The 27,150-nt window shown below is 36.8% G+C and overlaps 1 protein-coding gene across 15 annotated transcripts in view; it reads right to left on the bottom strand.

Moving 5' to 3' along the window:
• The window catches only part of RNF38 (ring finger protein 38), a 92,251-nt gene that overhangs the window by 13,233 nt on the left and 51,868 nt on the right, over window positions 1-27,150 (bottom strand). For 8 of the 15 annotated variants that reach the window (XR_006741250.1, XR_006741251.1, XM_036433379.2 and 5 more), the window contains 5 exons: window positions 20,346-20,495; window positions 12,829-13,022; window positions 8,775-8,988; window positions 2,973-3,140; window positions 1,511-1,681 (listed from right to left, as the gene is read on the bottom strand). Coding sequence is in view for 13 of the 15 variants with exons in the window: in XM_045580001.1 (XP_045435957.1) it covers window positions 1,511-1,681; window positions 2,973-3,140; window positions 8,775-8,988; window positions 12,829-13,022; window positions 20,346-20,495 (897 nt within the window). In the remaining 2 variants the exon portion in view is untranslated. The remainder of the gene's footprint in view (window positions 1-1,510; window positions 1,682-2,972; window positions 3,141-8,774; window positions 8,989-12,828; window positions 13,023-20,345; window positions 20,496-27,150) is intronic. The other 7 variants (XM_045580002.1, XM_045580006.1, XM_045580004.1 and 4 more) reach the window with 3 other exon arrangements.

The raw sequence follows: 27,150 nt of genomic DNA, 5'->3' as shown, positions 1-27,150 counted from the left end.
TTCAGAGATCATAATAATCTGGTCACTCAGTGTATAAATTACTTAATCGGAACTTCAATATTGTCATCTATAGAACTGACACATCCATAGCCTATTTCAAAAGTGTGTTGTAAACACTGAGACAAGGTACAAGTAACACATAGAACACATAGTGTATGTAAAGCAATAGCATATGGAATTAAAAAAAATAGCTGAAATATAATTCACATACTAAAAATTCACCATAAGTAAGGGGGAGTACAAGTCATTTTTGAATATTCACCACAAACTAATTTCAGAACATTCCTACCCAATCCTTCCCCCCAAAAAACAACAACAACAACAAAAAACACAACCCATGCCCATTAGTAGTCAGGTCAACTACCCATTTCTCCTCAATCCTCCCCAAGGTTCTGGACAACCATTAATCTTCCTTCATTTCTATAGGTTTTTCTATTCTGGACATTTCCTATATACCAAGTTACATAATATTGTGGCCCTGGTATTTGGCTTCTTTCATTTAGCATAATGTTTTCAAGGTTTATCCATCTTATAGTTTGTGTATCATACCTCACTCCTTTTTTCGTTGAATTATAATCCACTGCATAGATACACCATATTTGCTTATTCGTTATCACTTGATAGACATTTGCACTGTTTCTATTTGTTAGCTATTAGGAATAATGCTGCAGTTCCTTTCACAAGGCTAAAATCTTCCACTCTGATCATTTCCATGTTCTCTTTCCTATTTTCTTAATGCATGATGATTCAGATGTTCAACTTGGCCTGTCCAAAACATAAGTGGTCCTTTTCCTGTGCCCCTCCTTCTACTTATACAGTTCTTACCTCTTCCAGACCCCTAAAATAATATGCCTCTCAGCTATATTCCAGTCCGTATAATTATCTATGTTAACAGACTATCTCATCTATCTTTTTGTGAGAACACAATAGAAAAACAAGCCTCCAATAAAACCAATATTCACTTGCATAAGTGAATATTATTCTAACAAGTATAAACCATTTTATAATATTTCCATTTTAGAAATACATAAAAGAAAAAAAAAACCAATTGACTTTTTCTTCACATTTACTTCATGAAAGATTATAGATAGGAAGGAACAAATTTAAATCAGATAAGTGACATAAAATAACTAGAAAAATTTAAGAAACGAAGGTAATTCTCGGTTCATTTATCTATATGAATTTGTATGTCTTTGAAGTCCTTAATTCGTTTAAGAACCAGAAGAATGGTAAGGGGGAAGAGATCAACCAAAGGACTTGTATACATATGCATATAAGCATAACCACAGATACAGACACCAACGGGGGGTTATGGCATGAGTGTGGGTGGGGGGGGAGGGGAGACTTAAGGACACATATGTTAATACCTTAATCAATAAAGAAAAAAAGAACCAGAAGAATGCCCAAGTTATAATTTTTAAGTGGTTACAATTTACATCTACTAAATTAATCTATCTTTTAGGTCTAAACATTGTGTGAATATTAAAGACATAAAAGTAGAAATACCTACCGATCGTGATTGCTGTGTTTGGAAAGGGACAAACTGGCCTGGTGGTGGCAAATGAGGATGATGATGAGGAGAAAGGTGAGGAGGATGTAAAAGAAATGGATCACTAGAAATAAGAGGTGGGAATGCAGCATATGGTACTGGTAAGTGCTGAACTGAACAGGCTTGCAGCATCTGTAAAAGAAATAGTTATTTTTTGTTGTTGAAGGTATCAGAATACATAATTAAAAACAACAACTCTATACAGTGAGATAGAAAGGTTATTGCCATGTCGCCCAAAATGTTTTAATAACCTATATTAACAATGAAATACTAGTGTATGCTTATCTCTATTAGTAAAATACTGGTAACTAGTCATTATTCTATATTTTATACAGTTCTTAAAAATTAGTCAAAACACTTTTACTTTAGTTTTATTAACAAGTATGAAATGGGAGAAAAGCAGAGGTATCTCCTTATTTGTTTAAGATGAAGCAGATACTGCTTTCCAAGAAGCTCTCTTTGGAAATTTTTCATTTCTGAGATTTTATTTACAGGAGCCCAACTCACAACTAAGTGATTTAAGGTCTGTCAATATTTTAAGTCTGCGACTTAGCACACTGGTTCCATGGTTGAGAAACAAGCTTGGGTAAATTAATGTTAAAGTGGTTTGGTATTTGTATACAGGTGTTCCTTTTAATCTCACATTCAAACGAAGATTTAGGGTTATATTAATAGATTTAGTGAAGTACTTTACTTGGAAAACATAATTGACCCAATGGGTCATTTAAATCCCTTGGATTTCAGCAATATTATTTGAGAAGTAAGGAGGCTGGACTGAGGCTGGACATAATTGACCCAATGGGTCATTTAAATCCCTTGGATTTCAGCAATATTATTTGAGAAGTAAGGAGGCTGGACTGGGGATGGTAGATTAAAAGGTAAAGTTTAAGTTTAAGAAGCATAAAGAAGTGGGTGGAAAGCTCTGTTCTCTCATACTAACTGTCTCTATTAAGCAAGTCATTTTCATTTCATCATCTATAAAATAGGGAATACCATTTTATCACAGGCTTCTTATAGTGAGGAATAAAAAGACCAAGCATTCAAAGTACCTGTCAAAACCCAGTAAGTGCTGAAACTATTACTGCTGATCACTAACTAGACTTTATTATTAATTAGTCTGATATCCTATGTTAATTCAAGGACAACCTAAATTAAGATTTAATTATAAACTGTGCTGATATATGAAGGAACATGCTTTGACCTTCGAGATATCCAAATATGTATAATTTAATTAACATAAAAACATACCACATTTTAAAGCTAATTTATTAAATTGTTACTATAACAAGACTATTAAGACAGACACTGCAATAAAATAGCCTTTTTTTAGTTGGGCGTGAAAAGCTACGGAAGGCAGTCTCTTAGATTTTGTTTTCCTCTATAACACACTTAGCCATTCTAAAGAGGGAGTGCACAGACTTACTGGAGGAGGCACACTACAGACAGGGAGGTGCTGTCCACTGAAAACCACAGAGCATCCTGGGACCTGTTGTGTACTGCATGCAGGGATGTGCTGGCCTGTGCAGAGCGGAATCCCATGGGGTGCCACTGTTGTTACTGTGTAAGACACAGGGACGGTGCCCTGATGGAGCTATTAGGAAAAAATAGCAAAATGTTAGAATTTTAACTGAATAAAACATCAAATATTAAAAATAAATACCTGGTCATTTGATTCTCATCAGGGGCACAGATTTTCATAATGTACTTCTCCAACAGTTTCAACTAAACTATTATTTGTCATTGGATAGAAAAGCTGTCTGTTTCAAAAGCAGTTTATGATGCCCACAGAACTGGGACTAAACTCTTCTCCCAAAAAGCTATCCTGAAAAATCCAAGAAAAAAATGAAATGCTATATTAACTCTTCTAGGCTGTTGAAAACTTTTCTAAAGAGAAAATCTGGGGAAATGACTGCTTCTATCTTCTAATATCTGGCCACATCCAACAGGAAAAATTTTTTTGTTTAATTGCAACTAGTGAAACAATGAAGAATAGTATTTTTAAAAAGTTAAATAATTTCTCTTTTAGTCAGTCTTATTCTCATGCTACCTGTTGTATGACAATGTTAATAACATACTCTGCATCTTTCTCCTTAAGCATACAAACATATACAAGCATGATTTCTCACAAATTATTGTCATGCTGGTTCTTTTAATAGAAATGAGATATTACCCTGCAACTTTCCTTCCTTCCTTCCTTCCTTCCTTCCTTCCTTCCTTCCTTCCTTCCTTCCTTCCTTCCTTCCTTCCTTTAAAATATATTTTATTGATTTTTAACAGAGAGAAAGGGAGAAATAGAGAGCTAGAAACGGCGATGAGAGAGAAACATTGACCAGCTGCCTCCTGCACACCTACCACCAGGGATGCGCCGTACAAGGTACATGCCCTTGAACGGAATCGAACCCGGGACCTTTCAGTCCGCAGACCGACGCTCTATATACTCTGAGCCTGCAACTTATTTTTCAGTTAATATTCTAAATATCTCTTCAGAATTAAATGCAATCACTCTTTTTGATACTAGCAGATATTTCAAGTAAATTTACTTAACACAATCCTATCATTCTATTTTCCACTCTTTTGCCAATACCAATATAATCCTACCCTATATAATAAAAGCGTAGCATGCAAATTGTCACTCGACTTGTGTTCTTCTGGGAGTTCAACCAGGGCGGCAGGCCCCGAGGGAAGGGAGGCAGGCCGCAGCCAGTGGTGGTGGCAGTCGGCAGCTGCTAGGAACCGTACCAGTGCACGACTGGGCCTCTAGTTGTAAAAAATGTCATTGAATAAGATATATATATATATATATATATATATATATCCTTACATATTAGTAGCTTTTGTTTGTTTCAGAGGTATTACTGGGTAAAGGATAATGTATTGCCCTGGGTGGTAGGTATACAATGCAGTGTGCAGATGATGTTTATTGAGTTGTACATGTGAAACCTGTATGATTTTGTGAATCAATGTTACCTCAATAAATTCAATAAAATATAAAACTTAATTTTGAAAAATTAAATAAGCACCTATTACTTGTTATGTGTAAAAAAAAAAAAAATTCCCACCATTAAATTATTTAATGAAAACCAGGGAACTTATATGCATACCAGAGGCCCAATGCACAAAATTTGTGTAAGGGGCTTGGCCCTGGCAGCCTAGGCTTTGTCTGGAAGATCATCTGGCTGGCTGGTCTAATTAGCATATTACACTTTTATTATTATAGATATGGACACACTTTTATTATTATAGATATGGACACAAACAGTAGAGTGGTGAAGGCCTGGGAAGGGCGGGTGCAGGGTGTTAATGGGAAACAAACAAACAAACAAACAAACAAAGACATCTATAATACTTTCAACAATAAAGAAAAAAATGTTCCAATTTAAAAAAAAAACAATTTTTTTCTATCACTATCTTCTATTTAATCTGAATGCAGTTTAAGTGCAGTTTTTGTAGTTTCCTACAAAAATTAAGTTTATAGTTGTAAGCGAAAGTTTATTCTTTTATTATTTATTAATTAGGCGCAGGCCAGGCCGAAGGACCCCACCAGTGCATAATCAGGGCTGGGGAGAGATGCAGGAGGTTAGTCAGCCGGGGAGGGGGGGGGGGGGAGTACCATAGCTTGTCTCACTTAGTCCAGATCAGCTGGACCCCGGCAGCAAGCTAACCTACTGGTTGAAACGTCTGCCCCCTGGTGGTCAGTGCCTGTCACAACAACTAATTGACTGGTCAACTGTTTGCCCCCTGGTCATCAGTGCACATCATAGCCAGCCTTAGCATATCATTAGCATATTACGCTTTGATTGGTTGAATGGATGACCAGACCCTTAGCATATTAGGCTTTTATTATATAGGATGATGGAGGCTTTTATTATATAGGATGATGGCTACATTTTGTATTTCTTTGCATTTATTAACAAAATATTTTTGTTACATTGGAATTAATTACCTTGAAAGACTTCCTAATATTGAACTTATCCTGCACTTCCAGAATAAATGCTAACATTAATTCTTTCAATAATTTTAATAGATTCATTTAGATCACTAGCTACAATTTACTATTTAAAACATCTGCATCTGTATTCAAAAGGGAAACTAGTTGATAATTTTGTTGTATTGTCTTCAAGGTTTCATTATTAAGGTTATGCAAGGTTAAGGTTATGCAAGGTTAAGGTTATACATTAAATATACTTGGAAGACTTCTTTTACTATGATCTGGAATATTTTAAATTCCTAGATATCTTAATTTTTTTTGTGCAATGGTAAATGGAATTGCTTTTTTAGTCTTTATTTCTATAAGTTCACTATTGCTGCATAGAAAGGCCATAGATTTCTTGGTGTTAATTTTGTATCCTGCTACATTGCCAAATTCATTTATTAAGTCTATTTGTTTTTTTATGGAGTCTTTCGTTTTTTTATGTACAATATCACGTCATCTGTGAATAAGGACAGCTTTACTTCTTCTTTTCCAATTTGGATGCCTTTTATTTCTTCTTCTTGTCTAATTGCAAATGGCTAATACTTCCAGTACTATGTCAAACAGGAGTGGGGAGAGTGGGCATCCCTGTCTTGATCCTGTTTTTATGAGAAAATGGTTTTAGTTTTTGCCCATTGAGTATGATGTTTGCTGTGGGATTACCATATATAGCTTTTATTATGTTGAGGTATGATCCTTCTATTCCCACTTGTTGAGAGTTTTTATCAGGAAAGGGTGTTGGATTTTGTCAAATGCTTTTTCTGCATCAATTGATATGACTATGTGATTTTTATCTCTCAATTTGTTTATGTGATGTATCACATTTATTGATTTGCGGATATTGTACCATCCTTGCAATCCTGAGATAAATCCTACTTAGTCATGGTGTATGATCTTTCTGATGTACTGCTGGAGCCAATTTGCTGGAATTTTGTTGAGGACTTTTTTTTCCCCACTGATTTTTAGAGAGCAGAGGGAGGGAGACAGAAACACTGATGTGAGAGAGACATATCAGGGCTGAGGACTGAGCATGCAACTGAGGTACAAGGTAAGAGGTACATGACCTTGACCAGAATGGAATCTGTGATCCTTTAGTCAATAAACTGACTATCAGTTTTTATTACTACCCTGTTTCCCCGAAAATAAGACAGTGTCTTATATTAATTTTTTCTCCCAAAGTTGCACTAGGTCTTATTTTCAGGGGATGTTTTATATTTCCATGCACTAGGACTTATTTTCGGAGGATGTCTTATTTTCGGGGAAATACGATATTTAACTGACTCTTCAAGATATTTTGATATAATCATGTATGGTTTTCCATCTCTTGTTTTTTTTTTTTAAATTTTTTAAAAATTAAAAAAATATATACTTTATTGATTTTTCACAGAGAGGAAGGGAGAGGGATAGAGAGTTAGAAACATCGATGAGAGAGAAACATCGATCAGCTGCCTCCTGCCCACCCCCCACCAGGGATGTGCCCGCAACCAAGGTACATGCCCTTGACCGGAATCGAACCTGGGACCTTTTAGTCTGCAGGCCAACGCTCTATCCATTGAGCTAAACCGGTTTTGGCTTACTTGTTGATATAATGTATTTTCATATTAAATGATCCTCTCTTACTTGGGAATAAATCTTATTTTTTCATAGGTTATTATTCTTTTGATACATTGGTAGATTGTGTTTTCTAAATGTCTTTTGAGAAAGTCCTATGTATTTGAGGGTTCTTTCTATTTTTTGAGGGGATTCCCACTTTTACTTGCTTTTAGTATTAGAATCATGCTGGCTCCATAAAATCATTACAAAAATAACCTTAAAAAAAAAAAAAAAGGCCTGGAATAATTTAAATATTATTAAAGTAAGTGTTTCTTGAAGATTAGAGAAAACAGCTGTGAAGCCATCTGGTCACTGTGCCTTTTTAATGGTTATCTCTAATTAGCCTTCACACTACTGTGGTAATTCCAATTTTCCCATTATTCTTGAGTCAATTTTTGAACATCCTTTATGGTTTTTTTTGTCTCTCCTCCCCTCACTACCCCAGGTTATATTTAGAATTTCATTATCATAGTTAGCAATGAAGTAATATACTTGAGTACAATATACTTGTACTAGTTGAAGTGCTCAAAATGGATTAATTCTTAATTCCCTCCAACATCCCTTATGAAATAGGTTCTATTTTCATTTTACAACTGAACAAAATTCTTTGAATGTTTCCCATGTGTGGATATATGTCTTTTAATTATTCCTAATCTTCTTTACATTTGTCCTTTGTTTCTTAACCAAGCTCACAATTTTATCAAATTTCCAAAGCATTTTGATCCTAATTTTTAAAGTAGAACTTTCTTCTAAGGGAAGCTATGTAGAATTTACATTTCAATCCTTATAAAAAATTAGAGGCCCAGTGCACAGATTCAGGAACTGGTGTGGTCCCTTGGTGTTGCCTGCAGGGATTGAATTGCGCAGGCGGCCAGTAGGCTCATCAGCCATGAGCCCTGCAACTGGTGCCCACTGGTCAGCTGGAGCAGTGCTCCCGCTGTGGGAGCACACTGACGACCAGGGGGCAGCTCCTGCATTGAGCGTCTGCCCCCTGGTGGTCAATGTGCATCATAGCTGGTAGACATATATAGCTAGAGGCCCAATGCACGAAGTTCATGCAAGAGTAAGCCTTCCTTTCCCTGGCTGCCGGCACTGGCTTCCCTCTGGCACCTAAGATACAGGCTTCCCTCAGACACCCAGGACCTGGTGTCTGGGACCCAGGCTTCCCTTGTAGCCTATCTTCATCCGGAAGGTTGTCTGGAAGGATGTCCGATCTAATTAGCATATTATACTTTTATTACAGATAATGAACTTGTCTAAAATTGCTTATTAGGTAAAACTGTTTCCTTTTAGATAAAACTAAAAGAAATTTACAATAAAATACAAATAACTTCAATAAACTGCCACCAACTTTTAGCATCTGTATTTCTTGGACATTCTGTCATTAGTAATAGCCCTGTGTATGAATCTGTGCAGCAGTAGGTTGCTGCCACCCTCCTATAGCTCTACACCCGCTGCCCCACCCTCCTGGACCTCCCTTTTTTCCCTTCCCCCTCATAGCTTGCTGCCCTGCCCCTCCTGTAGCTTTCCACTGCCCGCTTGTAGTTTGCTGCCCCACCCTCCTGCAGATCCATGATCTGGTCCTAATGCAGTTGGTCATTACGCCTCAGGGTGTAACAGGTAGTTAGCATATTCCTCTCTTATTATTAATAAATAGGATACCTGATCATGTATGTCAACCATTACTGCATTCTGCTGGGGTGGATGAGCAGCAGGGTGTAACAGACGGGGGGATACATTCGGAGGGTGGAAGGCTCGGGGTTCCTCTATTGCTTGCTGCTGTGCATACGGGAGATGGTGATAATTTTCATCTTGACTAATGGAATTATGTCGAGACAGTCGATCCCTTCTTCCTCTCTGGCGTCTGACAGGAGGACTGTTAACAGCAAATATAAGAAAGGTCACTATAATGTTTAATGATGTGATATATCAGGTTTCTGTATTGCCTCTTTTTAAAATCCATCAGTAATTTATGCTAAAGTAAGCTTGAGTATTAAATAATTGCTATAGTTCCCCATCACCTATAAAAACTTACAATGTAAATAAAATGTTTTAAAATTAAAACACAGTTAATATACAATGTTATCTTATTTCAGGTGCACAAGTTATTCAACATTTAAACACTTAAAGAAATTATTACTCTAAGTTTATAGTAACCATTTGACAACGTACAAAGCTATCACAATATTGACTATATTCCCTGTTGCTATACATTACATTCCCGTGATCTGATTTTAAAACTGGAAATTTGTATTTCTTATTCTCCTTTACCTTTTTTGCCCTCTCTTTTACTTTACTCCCTTCCCCTCTGGCAACCATCAGCTTATTACATATATTTTTTTTAATATATTTTATTGATTTTGTACAGAGAGGAAGGGAGATAGAGAGTTAGAAACATTGATGAGAGAGAGTCATCAATCAGCTGCCTCCTGCACACCCCCTACTGGGGATATGCCCACAACCAAGGTACATGCCCTTGACCGGAATCGAACCCGGGACCCTTCAGTTCCCAAGCCAACGCTCTATCTATTGAGCCAAACCGGTCCCGGCTACATATACATTTTAAAAAAAATAATGAAAATAAAATTGGTATTCAACTCTGAAAGTATTTATAAATCAATAGCTAACTACTGTCACTTTTTTAATTGCATGAAATTGCTTGTTTATAGACAAAAATGATCAAATATCAGCAATTTCATATTGTTTTAACCGATTATTTTTCTCCCTTTATTTGTAAGCATTATATAACAAAATTTAATCTGCATATACCTTTGTCAGTATTCATTTCACATATGCTTAATGGGAACTTTTACCTAACTTTTGTCTAAAACATGCAGAAAGATATATTTTCTATATGCCCAAAATGACAATTTTTAAAATAAGTAGAAAATTCATGAAATAACTAAAGAGCATTTGCTGACAACTACAAAAATAACAGAATTGAGTAAATGCTGAGAATGGAAATGACTGAGAGATAAATGTCAGCATAAATATTCCATTAATACACAGGATTTTCAGTTAGAATCTGATTATTGAAGGAAATCACTTTTACTCTCCATGCACTAGTCATCTACATAGTTTAACACAGATTTAACAAGTATGTTGACTAGACTTTAATTTTCTATTTTCCTACAGTTCTACAATTTTATCTCAACAGCTTTTTAAAATGGCTTAGCATCAATGCAATTTGAAAAAGCAGCAGGTCTTATTATAATGTACTTAATACTATTGGTAACAGAGGCTAAACAACCCCCATAGACACAGCTGCACAGCCACCTCAGCAATCCTTATTGATGTCGGGTCATCTTTCTCTCAATTGTTCCACTTTGCACCTCTAAATTTGTTTTCTCTCACTCCCTACTGCTCACCCTTAGAGAAAACAAGGAATATTCCTTTGTGGCATTAACTCAACAGTGCTCTTGATACCATCCCCCAGGTCAGTGGTCGGCAAATTCATTAGTCAACAGAGCCAAATATCAACAGTACAACGATTGAAATTTGAGAGCCAAATGTTTTAAACATAAACTTCTCCTAACGCCACTCCTTCAAAATAGACTCACCCAGGCTGTGGTATTTTTTGGAAGAGCCATACTCAAGGGGCCAAAAGCTGCATGTGGTTTGAGAGCCGCAGTTTGCTGACCAAAGCCCCAAGTTATTGCTACATGAATTGCTTCTTCCATTCTTATTATGAGCATATCTTTTTTTTTTTTTTTTTGCATTTTTCCTTGAAAACCTATATATTGTACTTCATTGAATTTAAGATGCTATCCACCTTAAAATCATTTTTAAAATGTTATTTCTGAGATAATTTTAATATAGTTTTTGCAAAACCCTCAATCAGCATTCCTTCATGCTAACATCTTCCATTACCTTAGAAAAATTATCAAAAGAAATAAACCTCATTATCACACCATCGATCAATGAACAATATATTAAGATTTTATCAGTTTTTCCACCAATGGCCCCTGATCACTGTTTGGAAATCCAATGTAGGATCTTATTATTGCATATAGGTATCATGTTTTCCAACTTAATTTCTCCAATCTGTTACATCTTATGTCTGCCTTTATCTTTCATAACCCTGAAACCTCTGAAGACACAGAATGTGTCTCTTTAGAATGTCCCTCAACTTTGGTTTGTCTGATGTTTTCTCATGATCTGCTTGAGGTTATGCATTACTGGACAGGATACAGAGGTGACATGCTCTTTCAATACAACATAGTAAGGAGCACAGTACATCAGTATGTATCATTGGTATATACTTATATATCTTTGACCACTTGGCTAACTTGGTATCTGCCAACACCCACTACAAAAGCATTCTTCCTTCATAATTACTAATCTGCTTCTACTGAAAGTTTGTCATAATTTTAGCATGCATGAATGAATGGTCAACAATCATTATGATATTCTAATAGTGATTTTCTAGTCCCCTTGTTTCTTCAACATGTATTAATTGGAATTCTTTAAGGGAGAGCTATCACATCTTTCCCATATATTTGTTTACTGTTATATGTGCTCATGGATATTTATTTTGGCTATAATAAACACTACTGTTTTCATTTTTTTATACAAATGCTCTTTAAAAAAAATTATATATATATATATACACACACACACATATATATGAGAATGCCAAAAAAATGGAAAAGGACCAGTCAGAAATTAAGCATACACAGTCTGAAATAAAGAATATACAGACACTCAACTATAGATTAATGTACCCCAAGAATCAAACCAAAGATCTGGAATATAAGGAAGCAAAAATCACCTAATCAGAGAGGCAAAAAGAAAGAAGAATCCAAAACTGTAAGGATAGCTTAAGAAGCCTGTGGGCCGGCTTAAAGCGTACCTACATCCAGATTCTTGGGGTGCCAGAAGAAGAGAGTAAGCAGGATATTGAAGGCCTATTGAAAGAAGTAATGACAGAAAACTTTCTCTACCTGGTGAAAGAAAGTTCAGGAAGCACACAGAACCCCAAAAAAGAGGAATCCAAAGAGGACCACACCAAGACACATCATAATTAAAATGCCAAGGGCAAAAGACAAAGAGAGAATCTTACAAGCAGCAAGAGAAAAACAGCTAGTTACCTACAAGATAGTACCCATATGACTGTCAGCTGATTTCTCAACAGAAACTATGCAGGCCAGAATGGAGTAGCAAGAAATATTCAAAATGATGAACAAGAACCTACAACCAAGATTACTCTACCCAGCAAAGCTATCATTCAGAATTGAAGGTCAGATAAAGAGCTTCATAGATAAGAAAAAGTTAAAGGAGTTCATCAACACCAAACCAGGATTACATGAAATGCTGAAGGGAATTCTTTAAGAAGAGGAGGAAGAAGAAAAAGGTAATGGTAAAAATTGTGAAAACAAAAAGACATCAAATACATACCTACCAACAAGTGAATCTAAAAATCAAGTGAATAAAAAATCTGAAGAACAAAATGGACTGGTGAATATAATAGAAAGGGATTAGACTAACAATTCTCAGGGGGAAGGAGGTCTGAGGGGTGTGGGAAGAGATTGGACAAAAATCTTACACCTAAGGATGAAGACAATGGTGGGGGTAAGGGCATGGGGTGGGGTTGGGAATCAGGTGGAGGGGAGCTATGGGGTGGGGGGGAGGGAAGAGGAACACCTGTAATAATCTGAACAACAAAGATTATTAAAAAAAAAAAAGAAAGAAAAGAAAGAAATTGTAATCAACTAACCTTCTTCTGTTGCGTGCAGGTGTGTTGCATCGTTCCCCTGAGAAATGATGTTGACTTGGTCGAACTGAAGGGGGCTGCCTATTTGATGTCATCTCCCATGGTCGCATTGGTGGTGAGGGAGCTGGTGATGCTGATGTATAATCAAAGACTGAATGAGAGAGGCGCTGTCTCTTGGGACTTGGACTATCTTCACTCTGCCAATGCAACAAAAATCAATCACTCGAATAAGACATTTTAAGGATTTTTAAATTACAGTGTATGCATAGATATTTAAATATATTTACCCTAATGTGTAAAGGAGGGGAAAAATACACAAATACCTTTGAAGAAAAAGATTCTAGGGGACAGAGAAGAGATAAACAGTAAGTAATATCAAATGAAAAGTATACTCTGTTTCTTAACACTAATAGTAAATTTAATCAAATAACAACATACAGGATACACAGTAGGGTAATAAGCAATTGTATGGTATTTAACCATCTCTTTAAAATCCCTATTCAACTGAGAAATTCCATTATGCTCTTCCATCAGTTAACAGTTGCTCTTTTAGGAATCAATTCTTAGCTGAGAGATCAATTTAGGAGGAGGTATAATTTAAGTAGGCCCTTGACTTGATTCTAAACCATACTCCTCAGCATCCTTATTTCTGTATTTAAGGCCATTATACTTATTTTCTTTAATAAAAGTTACCTGGATAAAATAAGTCTTATATGAAACAGATAAAAAGAAATAGTCAACAGACCTAAATCTGCGTAACCAGTGTGCCGCAATAATTTTTTAAAACATGCATTACCTGAATATTTAGTCGGGGCACTGACCTATTTTTCCTTTAGACTGTCAAATTTAAAAAATGACAACAGACAATACAACAATACCTGTCCAGTGCAAATAAATAAAAATTACACCTTTTTAAAATTACATCAGCAAAATATGTATTTTTTGGTGTGCCACAAAAGTTAAGGAGGTTCTGAGTGTCATGAGATGAAAAATGATGAAAAACCGCTGATCTAGTTTATCACTTCTTAACTAAAATGTTACAGCATTTTTGGAAAGACATGGAGATTCAGGTAGATCATGGGAATGGATGATTCAAAACTTACATATGTTACATGCTGGCACCCAGTTTCAAGTTTTCAAGAATCATAGCATTGCTTCCTAGCTATAAAATTAGTATGAATCACTTCATTGAATGAACTCTCCCCACACAACTCAATTTCCCAATTGAGCCTCACCACAACTGTCAAAATTACAAATGAATTCAGAGTTTGATTAAGGCTGTGTTCCTAAAAGAATATCTCCTAACTTGATCTACTCCCGGCAAGTTCTAATTATTTGGGTAATACAGCACTTTTGATTGTAAAATAATTGGTGCCTGCTGCTAGCAAAAAAATCAGTTAAGTATATTGTCCTATTTACTACAACACTAGATTTTAACAGATAACATAAAACAGACCTGACTAAATTAATAGAAAAGAAGCAAACTGGTAAGTGGTTATTTCTGATCATTCCAAATTATTTTAACAGAGGGATTTCCAAAAACCACCTAATTTTCCTTCTATATTTAATAATATTATTTCAAATTTATCATTGTAACTAAAAAGTTTTCAGAACCATATACTCTTTATAACTTTTTGCCACATTAATCTTTTCTCCCTAGATTTAATAGTGCTATTACAAGTATATTTGTTTTTACCCCTTGATTTTAGTAAGAATATCAGTTATGTTCTGATAATCTTAAAAATTAAAAATAACCATTGGAATTTAGATATTTTGATTAAAAAAAAAAAAGTCAGAATGAGCAACAATTTTTTTTCTTTTTTAAGAATGAGCAACATTTTACCAAAAAAAATCCTCAGTTTCCAACAAAAGAAAGAGGGAGTAACTTACAAAGAAACAAGAATTAGATTAGACTTCCCACAGAAAACAAAAGCTAAAAATGCTCTGAGGGAAAATAATATAGAGTTTTATACTTTAAACTATTAATCTAGTGTGAAGGCAAAAACAATCACCTTGCCAGATTCAAAGTTGCTTTTCACGTCATGGCCTGTGTGGCTCAACTGGTTATAGTGTCATCCCCAGGGCTCAGGTTCAATTCCCAGTTAGGATACATACCCAGGTTGTGGGTTCATTCCCCGATTGGGGTGCCTATGAAAGGTAATCAACCAATGTTTCTCTCCCTTTCTCCCTTCCTCTCTCTTTAGAATCAATGAAGAAGTTATCCTTGAGTGAGGATTTAAAAAAGAAAGTTGTTGGAGGGACCTGGAGAGTATTATGCTAAGTGAAATAAGCCAGTCAGAGAAAGACAAGTATCACAAGATCTCACTCATATGTGGTATCTAATGAACAAAATAAACTGATGAACAAAATCGATCCAGAGTCAGAAGCATGAGTCAGACTGAAACTGAAGAAGGCAGCAGGGGAGGATGGGAAGAGATCAACCAAAGAACTTGCATGCATATATGCATAACCCAGTGGTCGGCAAACTGCAGCTCGAGAACCACATGCGGCTCTTTGGCCCCTTGAGTGTGGCTCTTCCACAAAATACCACATGCAGGCACACATGTACAATGTGACTGAAACTTCGTAGCACATGCACAGAAGACGATTTTTGGCCTGGGTGAGTCTATTTTGAAGAAGTGGCGTTAGAACACTCAAGGGGCCAAAGAGCCACATGTGGCTTGCAAGCCGCGGTTTGCCCACCACTGGTAATAACCCATGGACACAGACAATAAGGTGGTGAAGGCCTTGGGGGTAGGGGAAGGGTTGGAAAGGGTCAACAGGGGAAAAGGGGGACATCTGTAATACTTTCAACAATAGAGATTTAATTAAAAGAAAAACAAGTTGCTTCTCACATTATCTGTTCAGAGGAATTTTCTTGATTTTATGTGTGTGAACAAGCTCCTCTCTTCACATGAGGAAATATATACAAACTAGAGGCCCGGTGCATGAAATTTGTGTAGGGGGAGGGGCAATCCCTCAGCCCAGCCTGTACCCTCTCACAATCCAAGACCCCTTGGGGGATTATCCGACTGCTTGTTTAGGCCCGACCTTCTCACAATCTGGGACTGCTGGCTCCTAACCACTCACCTGCCTGCCTGATGCCTCTAACTGCTTGCCTGCCTGCCTGTTTCCCCCTAAATGCCTCTGCCTCAGCCCCCGCACCTGGGACTCAGGCTTCCCTCCTCTGGTTGGCCACAGGCACTCGGGCAGCTTTGCCTGGGCAGACACCTGGGACCCTAGGCAGCTTTGCCTGAGCCCCAGATTTGTTAGGAAGGACGTCCAGAATATGTCCAGTCTATCTGGTCTAATTAGCATATTACCCTTTTATTAGAATAGATAAAGGATCCAATAAACAGTAGAAGTGAAAAGAAATTACAGGATGATGGCAGCTCCAAAGAGTAATAATTCCAAATTACAACAAGAAGTCTGAGATAAATACCCTAGATAATATGGGTTTCAAAAAAACAGTAAGAACTTTGGAATTCTTAATAAAATGTAAGCACATGGATCTCTTGCCAAAAGAAACATAAAAGGCAATCCAAGAGTCTAGGAAAAGCAAATCCATACCATTCAGTCACCTAACACATTCTTTGAGTTGAATAGTTTGAAAACTGCATCTCCTCCTCTATGTGCCAAACATGCTACTTGGTTCTGCAACAACTATATACTGTAGATACTAGCGGCCCTGTGCACGAATCTGTGCAACTAGCTCACTGACACTTGCCTCAGCTGGCCATTAAAATACACACATACACACACATCTCTGAAATTAATGACTGTGCCAAACATAAAATTTCCACAATATGCCTGATTATTTCATGAAAGCATACTATCTTCAATCACAATTGTTAAATTGGATAGTAATACAGAAACTGTTAATTTGTAAAACTGTAAGGAATTGATAACAAAGAAATGAAATTTTTTGGGGTGATGAAACTATTCTACATCTTGATTGTGGTGGTTCTACAATCCGTAAGCATACATACATACATATATACATACACACACACACACACACACACACACACACACACACACACACACACACATATATATATATATATATATATATATATATATATATATATATATATATATAAAAGCCCAGCGACCAAACAGTGGAACGACCAGGATGACCAGTGCACTATAATGTGGAGGCAGACACTCAACGCAGGAGCTGCCCCTGGTGGTCAGTGCACTCTCACAGTGGGAGTGATGCTTAGCTGAGTGGGATGAGCGGTGTTCCCACGGCAGGCCAATCCCCGCAGGCCATGCCCCCCACCAGTGCACAAATCCATGCACTGGGCCTCTAGTTTGTTATAATTCACAGACCTCTGTATCAAAAGGGTAAGTTTTACTATATATCAACTATACATCTATTTAAAAATATTTTTCTAATTATGAGACACTTTGGTTTTATTAAATTCAGCTTATTTTTTTTTACAGAGAAGAAAATGCATCACTTTTGTAAGAAAACCCTGAGCAATAAATACAGGTATCCCTTTTACAGAAAAATTAACGTACCAACTAAATGTACACCAGGAAACAAGCATATTCATGGCAGCATTATTTGTAATAATAGTAAAAAACTGGAAACTATCCAAATATTCACCAAAAAGAGAGGGGATAAACTGTAGTACAGTCATGTAATAAACTAAAAGAAGAAAACTAATTCATCAACACATCCACATGCATCAATATGAGTGAATCTCAAAATGACAAAAATATATAACATATGATACCATTTATATTAAATCTGGAAACTAAATAGTAGATAGTATTGAGGGATACTGTATGTGGTAAGGCCATATAGAAAAGCAAAGGGATACTTAACACAAAATTCAGTAGAGGTTTGCCTAAGGCACAGATATGGGACAGCAGATGGATGTAACAGGCAAGATCATTTGGAGACTTCAAAAATATTGGTAACAGTTGAGTTCTAAGCTGGTGTTAAGTATTTTTTTTAATTATACATGTGTTTACCATATACTTTATAGCTTGCATATATAAAATAATTCATAATTCTAAAAATCAGAAAAGCATGTAAAATTAGAAAGATATTTACTACAAGCAATACAATATAAAAGTAAACAAGTAAAAAAGCTAACAAGGACAGTGACAAAACTGATAAAACTGTGAAGATGAATGACAAAAAGAGATCAAACAAGATGAGCTTTTTGTTAAAAAACTGGGGTTGGAAATCTGGATCCAGGAGAATATCAACACTTTCCTTCTCCTCTGTTACCATTTCAATTACTAGCCACATACCCAAACCCATGCTTGGAATGGGAAAAATCGCTAATTTCTTTTTCCCCAGAGAAGGCTACAGGGAAACTTATGTCCTAGAAAAGATACTAGTTTCAGCTAAGATAAGGAAGTAGAGGTGCTTTAAGGGGGGAAAAAAGAAGAAGAGGTAGGTAACCTTTTAAAACAAAGTACTCCAAAGAGAAGGAAAAATAGAAAGAGTTGGGAGGGAAGGAACTTGGGGGAAAAGCCAAGAGTAAGAGAACATGAATACATTAAACTTTCTGAGAGGGCAGGACATAACTGAATAGGGTCTCTTTTTTACGTGGCAACCAAGTTTTATAAGGATGAGCAGAATAATCAGAACTAAAAAACCACACCTAATTTTGGTATAAATTAGTTGAAGGTATCTGACAGTATTTCAAAGGAGATGTGAGAAGGATATACTCCTTCATGAAGAAAAGTGGGAGGGCAATAAATGGGCAAAGAAAATCTCTGGGACAGTCTCCTTTGGAGACAAAATCACTAAGTGCCTTGCTCTCAAATTAGAGAAAAATAAGATGTAAGTTAAATTAGGACTAAAAATAACAATATCTTTCACCTTTTTGCAACACCCAAATTGAATTAGCTCTAAGTCCTGTTGTATTTTCAAAACATGGGTATAAATTTATGGCAGTTGGCGATTCTCTGAATTTAAATTAAAGTTAATGTTGAGTTAAAGCCTGAGGATGACTCAAAATATAAAGAACATAGAAAACATCACATAACTGTTTTTTGGGGGGCAGCAGCAAAGTTTTAAGTCACTTTTCCCTTATTGGACTACTACTAAATATCAAGATATTACAGGCTAATGACACATCAAAAATGGCATTCAATACGCCACTCAATTCAATACAGAAAACTGTATCTCTTAACATGTACTGCATTGTGTTTAAAGAAATATTTATTGGTAATATCTAACGGGCAGTAAGTGGGCAAATATAGTATATGAGAAACAGAAAAAGTTGGATTTCAGTCTCAACTTTGCCTATAACTAGCTATGTAACTGGGCATCTTGGTGTGCTTTTCCAAGCCTATTTTTTCATCTAGAAAAATCATCCATGATTAGTTTATTATGAGGGTTAAAAACAAAATGAGATAATACATGCAAAGCAGAGAACCTGGCACAAATTCCAACAAGGAATATCAGACAGAGAATCCTGAAGCAACTACACTAGTGGTTGGTAAACTCATTAGTCAACAGAGCCAAATATCAACAGTACAATGATTGAAATTTCTTTTGAGAGCCAAATTTTTAAACTTCTTCTAATGCCACTTCTTCAAAATAGACTTGCTCAGGAAGAGCCACACTCAAGGGGCCAAAGAGCCACATACGGCTCTCGAGCTGCAGCTTGCCAACCACGGACCTACACAGCTAGCCTCAGAAATTCAACATCTTCAATTTAATGTGTCACACATTCCTCTTTCAAAACTAGTCCCAAGCTGCAACCTGTTACTTCCACACAAAAAGAAAATGAGCTGGCTCTATGTAAAACTTCTAGTCTTATTAGCAACTCTCACTACCTCAGTAGGTTTATATGCACATGTACAAATACATAACATGGGCAAAACCTTAGCAACCAAGAAGCAATTCTGTAACTGAGTTTCCTTTGTGGTACCTATGGATTAATGGATTAAAAGTTTAGTAGTTAATGAGCATATATATATATATATATATATATGAACATACATTAGTAATCTTATTAATAACATAATGATTTCAACCCATTCACATCTCATTTTCATTTAATACGTAACAAAAATTTAAATCACATTTTACCCACAGGTATCAAAACTCACTAATGGTAACTAACAATGTTTTTGAAATATGCATTACTATATAACTCTGAGCACTAAGCAAATTAGTGACAACTTTAAAAAAATATTATATGCTTCCATTTCCCCTTGCCTACACAATTTCACATATTCTGTCATATTTTCTAATAACCTACAGAATTTGGCCTATTAGGACAAGTGATTAAGACCAAAGGTAAAAAAATAAGAATCTAAGTGGTCAAAAATAAACAGCAGCTCAAGAGAAGATATTCTTCAGAAAAGCAGACTGGAAGTTTTACATTAAAGAAGTCCTCTAAGAAGAATATTTATTCCCACATAGAACAGAAATAAGAAGAGGGAAGACACTGAGAATTTTATTTCAAGCCTTCCTAGAAACAACCTAGAATGTTGTCTGTGATTTTCAGCCCTACGTAGGGAAAGGGTAAATATATAAGAACCTGGAAGAAAGCTTTGAAGTGAGCATCCTCTTGAACGGTAGTGTTCTGATCACTTGGGAGGAGAGGGAACAGGCTCTGAAGTCTCACCCTTTCACAAATCACCTTGTTAGGATGGCCAGGCAGAGGTGCTGAATTGGCCCCGGGAGATATCTGGGAAAAAGAGGGAGAAGAAAAGGATAGTTCATGGCTAGCTGCACCAATGTGGAGAATCATGCCAATGAAGGACAGTCTGGATTTTCTAGGTATCTGATTTTAGCAGAGACTGGAAAAAATTAAAAATTAACCTTAAACATCAAAGCAAATGCTAAGGTCAGCAAAGGTTGCCTCTGGCAATGGATTTCTCTTACAAAAACTTTTAAGGCAAAAACAGCACTGCTCAAGAACACAGACTCCTTCCAATTTTTCCCATATGATTTCTATTGGTATCTTTTGTTAGTATTAATTCAGAAATCCTAATGGATACAGACAAGACTTTATGCTAAGAAAAACTGAGGTAAAAAATTACATATCTTATGTATTGAAAGATATGTGTCCACCTGAACTAAGATCAATATATTTTCTCATTTTATTTTTTAAACTTCCAACTGTGCAAAAGACGACAAATAATTACAGAAAATTTGTGGCAAAACTTCTATAGAGATCATAAGCATAAAAAACAAGACCATGGTAATCTCACCTCTATTCAACACAAACCTAGCAATTTTCTTAAGGAATAAAAGGCCAAATCATAAGTCCCAAAATAAATGCCGCCATGTTTTAAATTTATGACTGGATTTCAGGTTAATCCTCTCAAACTCATATGTAAATATACTTAATTTGTAGCATTTTAAATCATGAACATCATGAGTATCACCTGTTCCACTGTGCTGTGGAGTGAACTTCCTTCCCCCTTAGGGGGTTTGTGGACCTGCCTGACCCTATACTGAAAACCACGTGTTTTTATTTTTTTTGTATTTTAAAATATATATTTTATTGATTTTTTTACAGAGAGGAAGGGAGAGGGATAGAGAGTTAGAAACATCAATGAAAGAGTAACGTCAATTAGCTGCTTCCTGCACACTCCCCACTGGGCATGTGCCTGCAACCAAGGTACATGTCCTTGATTGGAATCGAACCTGGGACCCGTGAGTCCACAGATGGATACTTTATCCACTGAGCCAAACCAGTCAGGGCAGACCATGTATTTTTAGAGCTTCTTCACTGCCTCTTTCATTCCCTTACATAAGTATCTATTCTGTGACAGGCAATAAACCAAAATGAGGCATGGTTTACCTCAAGAAGTGTATGCTATGAAAATAAAGCAAATCACTGTACAATATAAAGAGTATCAACTTTCTCTGATAATGGTAGGTACTAGGTGCTATGAAAGGATAACTAGCAATTGACAGTTGGGAAACTACAAAATGTTCAGTATGGCTGGTCAGTAAGGAAGAGCAAGACAGAAACAGATCATGAAGTGGCTTGCTAGCTATTAATAATCCTGCTATAATCAACTTACTTGGTTCTTTTATATATTTTTATTTCTGGTTTGCTATCAGCCTGATAAATAGATAACCATGCCTGTTGATTAAGAGTTAAATTACTTCTTAAATTTAAAAATATATATATTTTATTGATTTTTTACAGAGAGGAAGGGAGAGAGATAGAGAGCCAGAAACGTCCATGAGAGAAAAACATCGACCAGCCGCCTCTTGCACACCCCCCACTGGGGATGTGCCCGCAACCAAAGTACATGCCCTTGACATTTGAATCGAACCCAGGACATTTCAGTCCGCAGACAGACGCTCTACCACTGAGCCAAACCGGTTTCGGCCTTCCAAAGATCTTTATAGGAGTAAAAGCAAAACACTTGCAGGCAGTAAGTTTAGAATTTATTAGTATTTTACACAAAATGTTTTAAACATAAATTTAAAGCTTATCTTTGCACTACAAACCTGAATGTGCTAATATCCTTTACCACTATGATGAAGTACGAATTGCTGAATCAAGAAACAGTTACTGGCTGCCTCCTGTAAGCAGTTATGTTAGGAAGAAAGATAAAAAATGCATTCCACCCTCAAAAAGCTTATTCTAGTTAAAAAAAAAAAAAAAAAAAAGGATGCAAGTAGCCAACTACAGGATAATGTTTTAAATGCCAATCATATAAATAGGAGCTTGGTTTATTTGAGGGTAAGAGTAAGAAATAATTTCATAGGAGAAAATGTATTTCGATTCCCGACTCCTCAATCTAAGGCATTCTTTTTACCTCTTCAGCAATTCTCTCCTCCTCTCAAAAACAGTTCATGTCAGCTTCATATTCTTTTGGCAATCTTCTTAAGCTTATAATCTACAAAGTAAGTACCTTTGAGGAGTTACTTTAATAAGGCCATCTGCCTTCAACTATCATACCTAAAGTAGTCTTTATGAAGAGCACTCTTACAAACTGCTGTGAAGAAGACAGAATCAGAGAATCAGGTTTCCTTTCCTTAATTCTTGTTCCTTTGAAAACTGAAACTGGCAAACCCTGGTCACTAAGGCCACAGTTAATAAATTTGAAGCATAGTCTTCTCCTACCAGCAATATCTTTTGGTCAGAAGCTCTATCTATATAAATAATAAAAGAGAAATATCAAAATGATCATCATTTTGCAACGCCCACCAGAAAATCAGGAGTATGCAAATTAACCCAACAAAGATGGCAGCGGCCCTGCCCCCAAGCCACTCTGGGCCTCTGGGCAGCACGAATACAGGCACAGAGTGGCCAGGTAGGGTGGGATGCCTGCTATGAAGGGGTGGGCGGGGGGCAGAGGGAGCAACAGGGAGTGGCCAAGTGGGGTGGGATGCCTGCTATGAGAGGGTGGGCTGGGGGCGGAGGGAGCTACAGGAACGGTGCTCCAGCTGGAGCGAAGACTGAAGGCTCTGGCCAGAGCGAAGGCCTGGGTCTCAGATGCCAGAGGAAAACTGGTGCTGGCAGCCAGGAGAAGAAAGAAGACCTGTTATGCAAATCTTAGCGCAACTGGCCTCTAGTCCATATAGATATATATATATGCCTAAACGACTGGCTGGTAGCTATGACATGCACTGACCACCAGGGGGCAGACACTCAAGGCACGAGCAGAAGCCACAGGCATAGAAACATGGAACAGACTGATGAATCTCAGAGGGAAGGCAGGAGGGGGGAGAGTGAGAAGAGATTAACCAAAGATCTTATATGGATACTAAAGGCCCAGTGCACAGATTTGTGCACAAATGGGGTCGATTGGCCTGGCCTGTGAGATCAGGCCAAAATTGGCTCTCTGACATTCCCTGAGTGGTCCCAGATTGGGAGAGGGCACAGGCCAGGCCAAGGGACCTCACTGGTGCATGAATCTGTGCTCTGGGCCTCTAGTTTGTCTATAAAAAGGGAGGACAAACAATACAATGGAGAAAGAGTATATTCAATTCCTATATATAGTTAATACAGATCTAGGACAAAAATTATAGATGGGTTTGAAAAACAAAACAGATGCTCCTACTGGATAAGATAAAATCAGGCACAATCATGTGTGTGTGTTGGGGAGCAGTTAGAATTCTAAGATGGCCTCTAAGACTCCCACCTCTGGTGCACATAGTATGATCCCTCCCTTTCTGGTGTATGGTTAGGACTGTAAATACAGTGAATTTATTCCCATGAGTAGGTTAAATCACATGATCTAAAATATATAAACTCCTTCACAGAGATGAAGGTATTTTCAGATATAATTATAATTCCAAGTCGGTTGGTTTCATTTAATCAATCACAAAGGATAGATTATCCTGGGTAGGCCTGACTTAATCAAGGAAAACCCTCAAAAGAGGAACAGAACTCTTCCTGAAGAGATTCTGCTGTCAAACCCATAGAAATAAGCTGCTATGTTGTGAGAACACACATTAAGGGGGCCATGAGGAAGAGACAGGATAGGTCAGGAGCTCAGAGGGGTCACTAGGCAGCTAGCAAGAAAAATCACAAGAACCATGTTATACCAACAACCAGTAAGCATGGAAAAGGACATCAAGTCTGATGAAATCACAGCTCCCCTCAGGTAAGACCTTAAACAGAGAGCCCCACAGCTAACCCACATTAGGACTCCTGATAAAGGGAAACTCTAAAATAACAGATTTGTGTTTTAAGCTACAAAATGTGTGGTAATTTATTATACAATAGGAAACTAACACTATATATAAATACATATATATGATGTTGTACACACTCAAAGCAAGTTATTTCTGGAATTTTAGCTATATATTAATTTGATTATGAAAGATATAAATTAAGACATCTTAAAGCAATAAGCAGTTTAAAAAATCTTAATATTGTAATAACTAACTTCAAATGAACTGGACTCTGATCTTTTACACACTGCAAGTCAGGATTAGTTGATTTGCTTAAAGCCATACACAAATACTAAGAGCTAAAATTTAAAGGCAAGTCTATCCCCTCTAAGGTTCATACTGAACCCACAAAACCACCCTGTAGCTTAAGAATTTTAAAAATAGCACTCTGCTTTATAAGGTAGTTGGATTAGTAACTAACAATTATTCCCCAAGGCCTGTTAAAGCTATATTGGTTTTTTTTGGTGGGATTAATACTCACCCAAGGATACTTTTCCCATTGATTTTTTAGAGAGTAGAAGGGAGAGGGAGAGGAAGAGGGAGAGGGAAAGGGAGACGGAGAGGGGGGGAGAGAGAGAGAAAGAGAGAGAGAGAGAGAGAGAGAGAGAGAGAGAGAGAGAGAGAGAGAAAGAGACAAACAGAACTATTTGAGAGAGACATCCATTGGTTGCCTCCTGCACATGTTCCACTTGGGCTGGGATTGAGCCTGCAAGTGAGGTTCGTGCCCTTGATTGAAATGGAACCCAGGATCCTTCCGTAGTCAGCAGACTTCTATCTGCTGAGCCAAACCAGCTAGTGCTATAAGTGTTTTTAAATATATTTGTTTCCTTCTACATTGTTTTTGACATAATTTCCATTACTGCTCTAATTCTCCCTGAGTAAAAATTACTGAGGTTATATATACTATATCTGAAAATTGATACAATTCTATTTTTCTCTAACATGTAAGTGTTGAACATTACAAAGACATCATAACTTCAACCTTCTCCAGAATGCAACTTATATATAAAAATTCATGCCAAGAAAACATCCCTGAGATAAGATGAAACCTGCAACTCACATACTTCTCATATTTAATGTTTCTGGTGCATGAAATTTATGCACAGGTAGGGTCCCTAGGCCTGGCCAACAATCAGGGCCCATTGGGGCCTTCCAGCTACTGGCTGGGGCCTCCCTTTGCCCTGCACCACCCCCTGGTGGTTAGCGCATGTCATAGTGAGAAATTGAATTCCCAAGGGGATAATTTGCATATTAGGCTTTTATAGATAGATAACTGAATGACTAATCCACCCAACATAACTGAGAAAAGCAATGCTTCACAAAACGAAATAATTTAACCTTTTGAGCACCAACACATTATTATTTTAAGACATCTTTTGTTTATCTTTTGTTTAATGTGGCCTTTCCCTGTCTTGGTAACCATAATATAATAAAGAATTTAACCTTTGTCTTGGAGGGTGTAATAATTATCATCAGTTATTGTGCTAAAAATAACTTAGGAGTTAGGTCCAGATATTATGCCAGAACTTGCTTCCTCCAAGATAGCTTGTGTATACAGCTTGCTTCTTCGTTCATTTATATTTTTCTCATAAAGGTGAGACACAGGATGTGCAGGTGTATTACGTAATGTGCTTTCTACAAAATAAACTGCTCAAAGCCCTAACAGCCTTCTCCAAAATAGCCATATTAAATCTCTAGAGGGAAAAAAATTGTTCACTGTTACTTGCTATAATACCAACTAGTCAGCAGAACTCAAATCATAGCCTAATAGAAGGGAAAAACAAAACAAAAGATGAAGAGTCTTTTTTAATGTTGACTCCAAGTTCCTTACTTACTCTGTAAGGTCCAGGTGTGGGGATCTAAAAATGCAGAGGTCAAATTCAAATTATCCAAATAGTCTCACTGTTTCCAGGGTGGCAAATGTTAATCACCTGGAAAGTTATCAGGTAGATTTTATTAACAATTCAAAAGTCTGAATCAGTAATTTTCCTCTGATAAATTCTCAGGTTATACTCCAAACATAGGAAAGACCATTATGTGAAACATGTTCATTACAGCACATAGGAAAAACCATATGTAAAACATGTTCATCACAACAATTTAAAAGGGAACTAGAAGTAACCTAAATGTTTAACATGTAAGTTATTTGCTAAATAAGAGTATGGTATCCGTGCTTTGTGGATTATTATGCAGTCATTAAATCATTTAAGGACTGGTACTACCTACAGGGCGGGTGATGGGAGGGAATCATTGCTGTCCAGCACTGGGGCAATCCTTTTTAAAAACAAACTACTATTCCCATTCTTGAGTTAAGGGTCTATGTCTTTCTGGAAGCAGAGCAGAGCCAGGATTGGTGAAAGTAGTGGGAAGGCTCTACCCTTTCTCCCACTCCACAGTCCCATAAATTAATGAGGAGGAGGGAAGGCAGGCACATTACATGTATTGAGAAAGTGGGCATAAAGATTAGAAAAAGTAAGTTATACATTCTTTTAAAAAATTGTTTCTTTCCTTCCCTCCCACAAACCCAGATTTGCCTGTACAAAGATTATTCTCCCCTCAAGGAAATGTGTCTGAAATAATTTTCCTTGGGCTGGTAACCTCTTAGTAGACTGCTATCGCTTAAAGATTTCCATGGACTTGGAAAAAGTCCAGGCCATGACTAGTCCAAATCAATACAAAAATTGTGTGTGTATTTG

The sequence above is a fragment of the Pipistrellus kuhlii genome, unplaced genomic scaffold, assembly GCF_014108245.1.
Source record: "Pipistrellus kuhlii isolate mPipKuh1 unplaced genomic scaffold, mPipKuh1.p scaffold_m20_p_12, whole genome shotgun sequence".
Classification (NCBI taxonomy): Eukaryota; Metazoa; Chordata; class Mammalia; order Chiroptera; family Vespertilionidae; genus Pipistrellus; species Pipistrellus kuhlii.
Note: the sequence above shows the minus strand (reverse complement) of the source record. Positions and strands in the feature narration are given on the sequence as shown.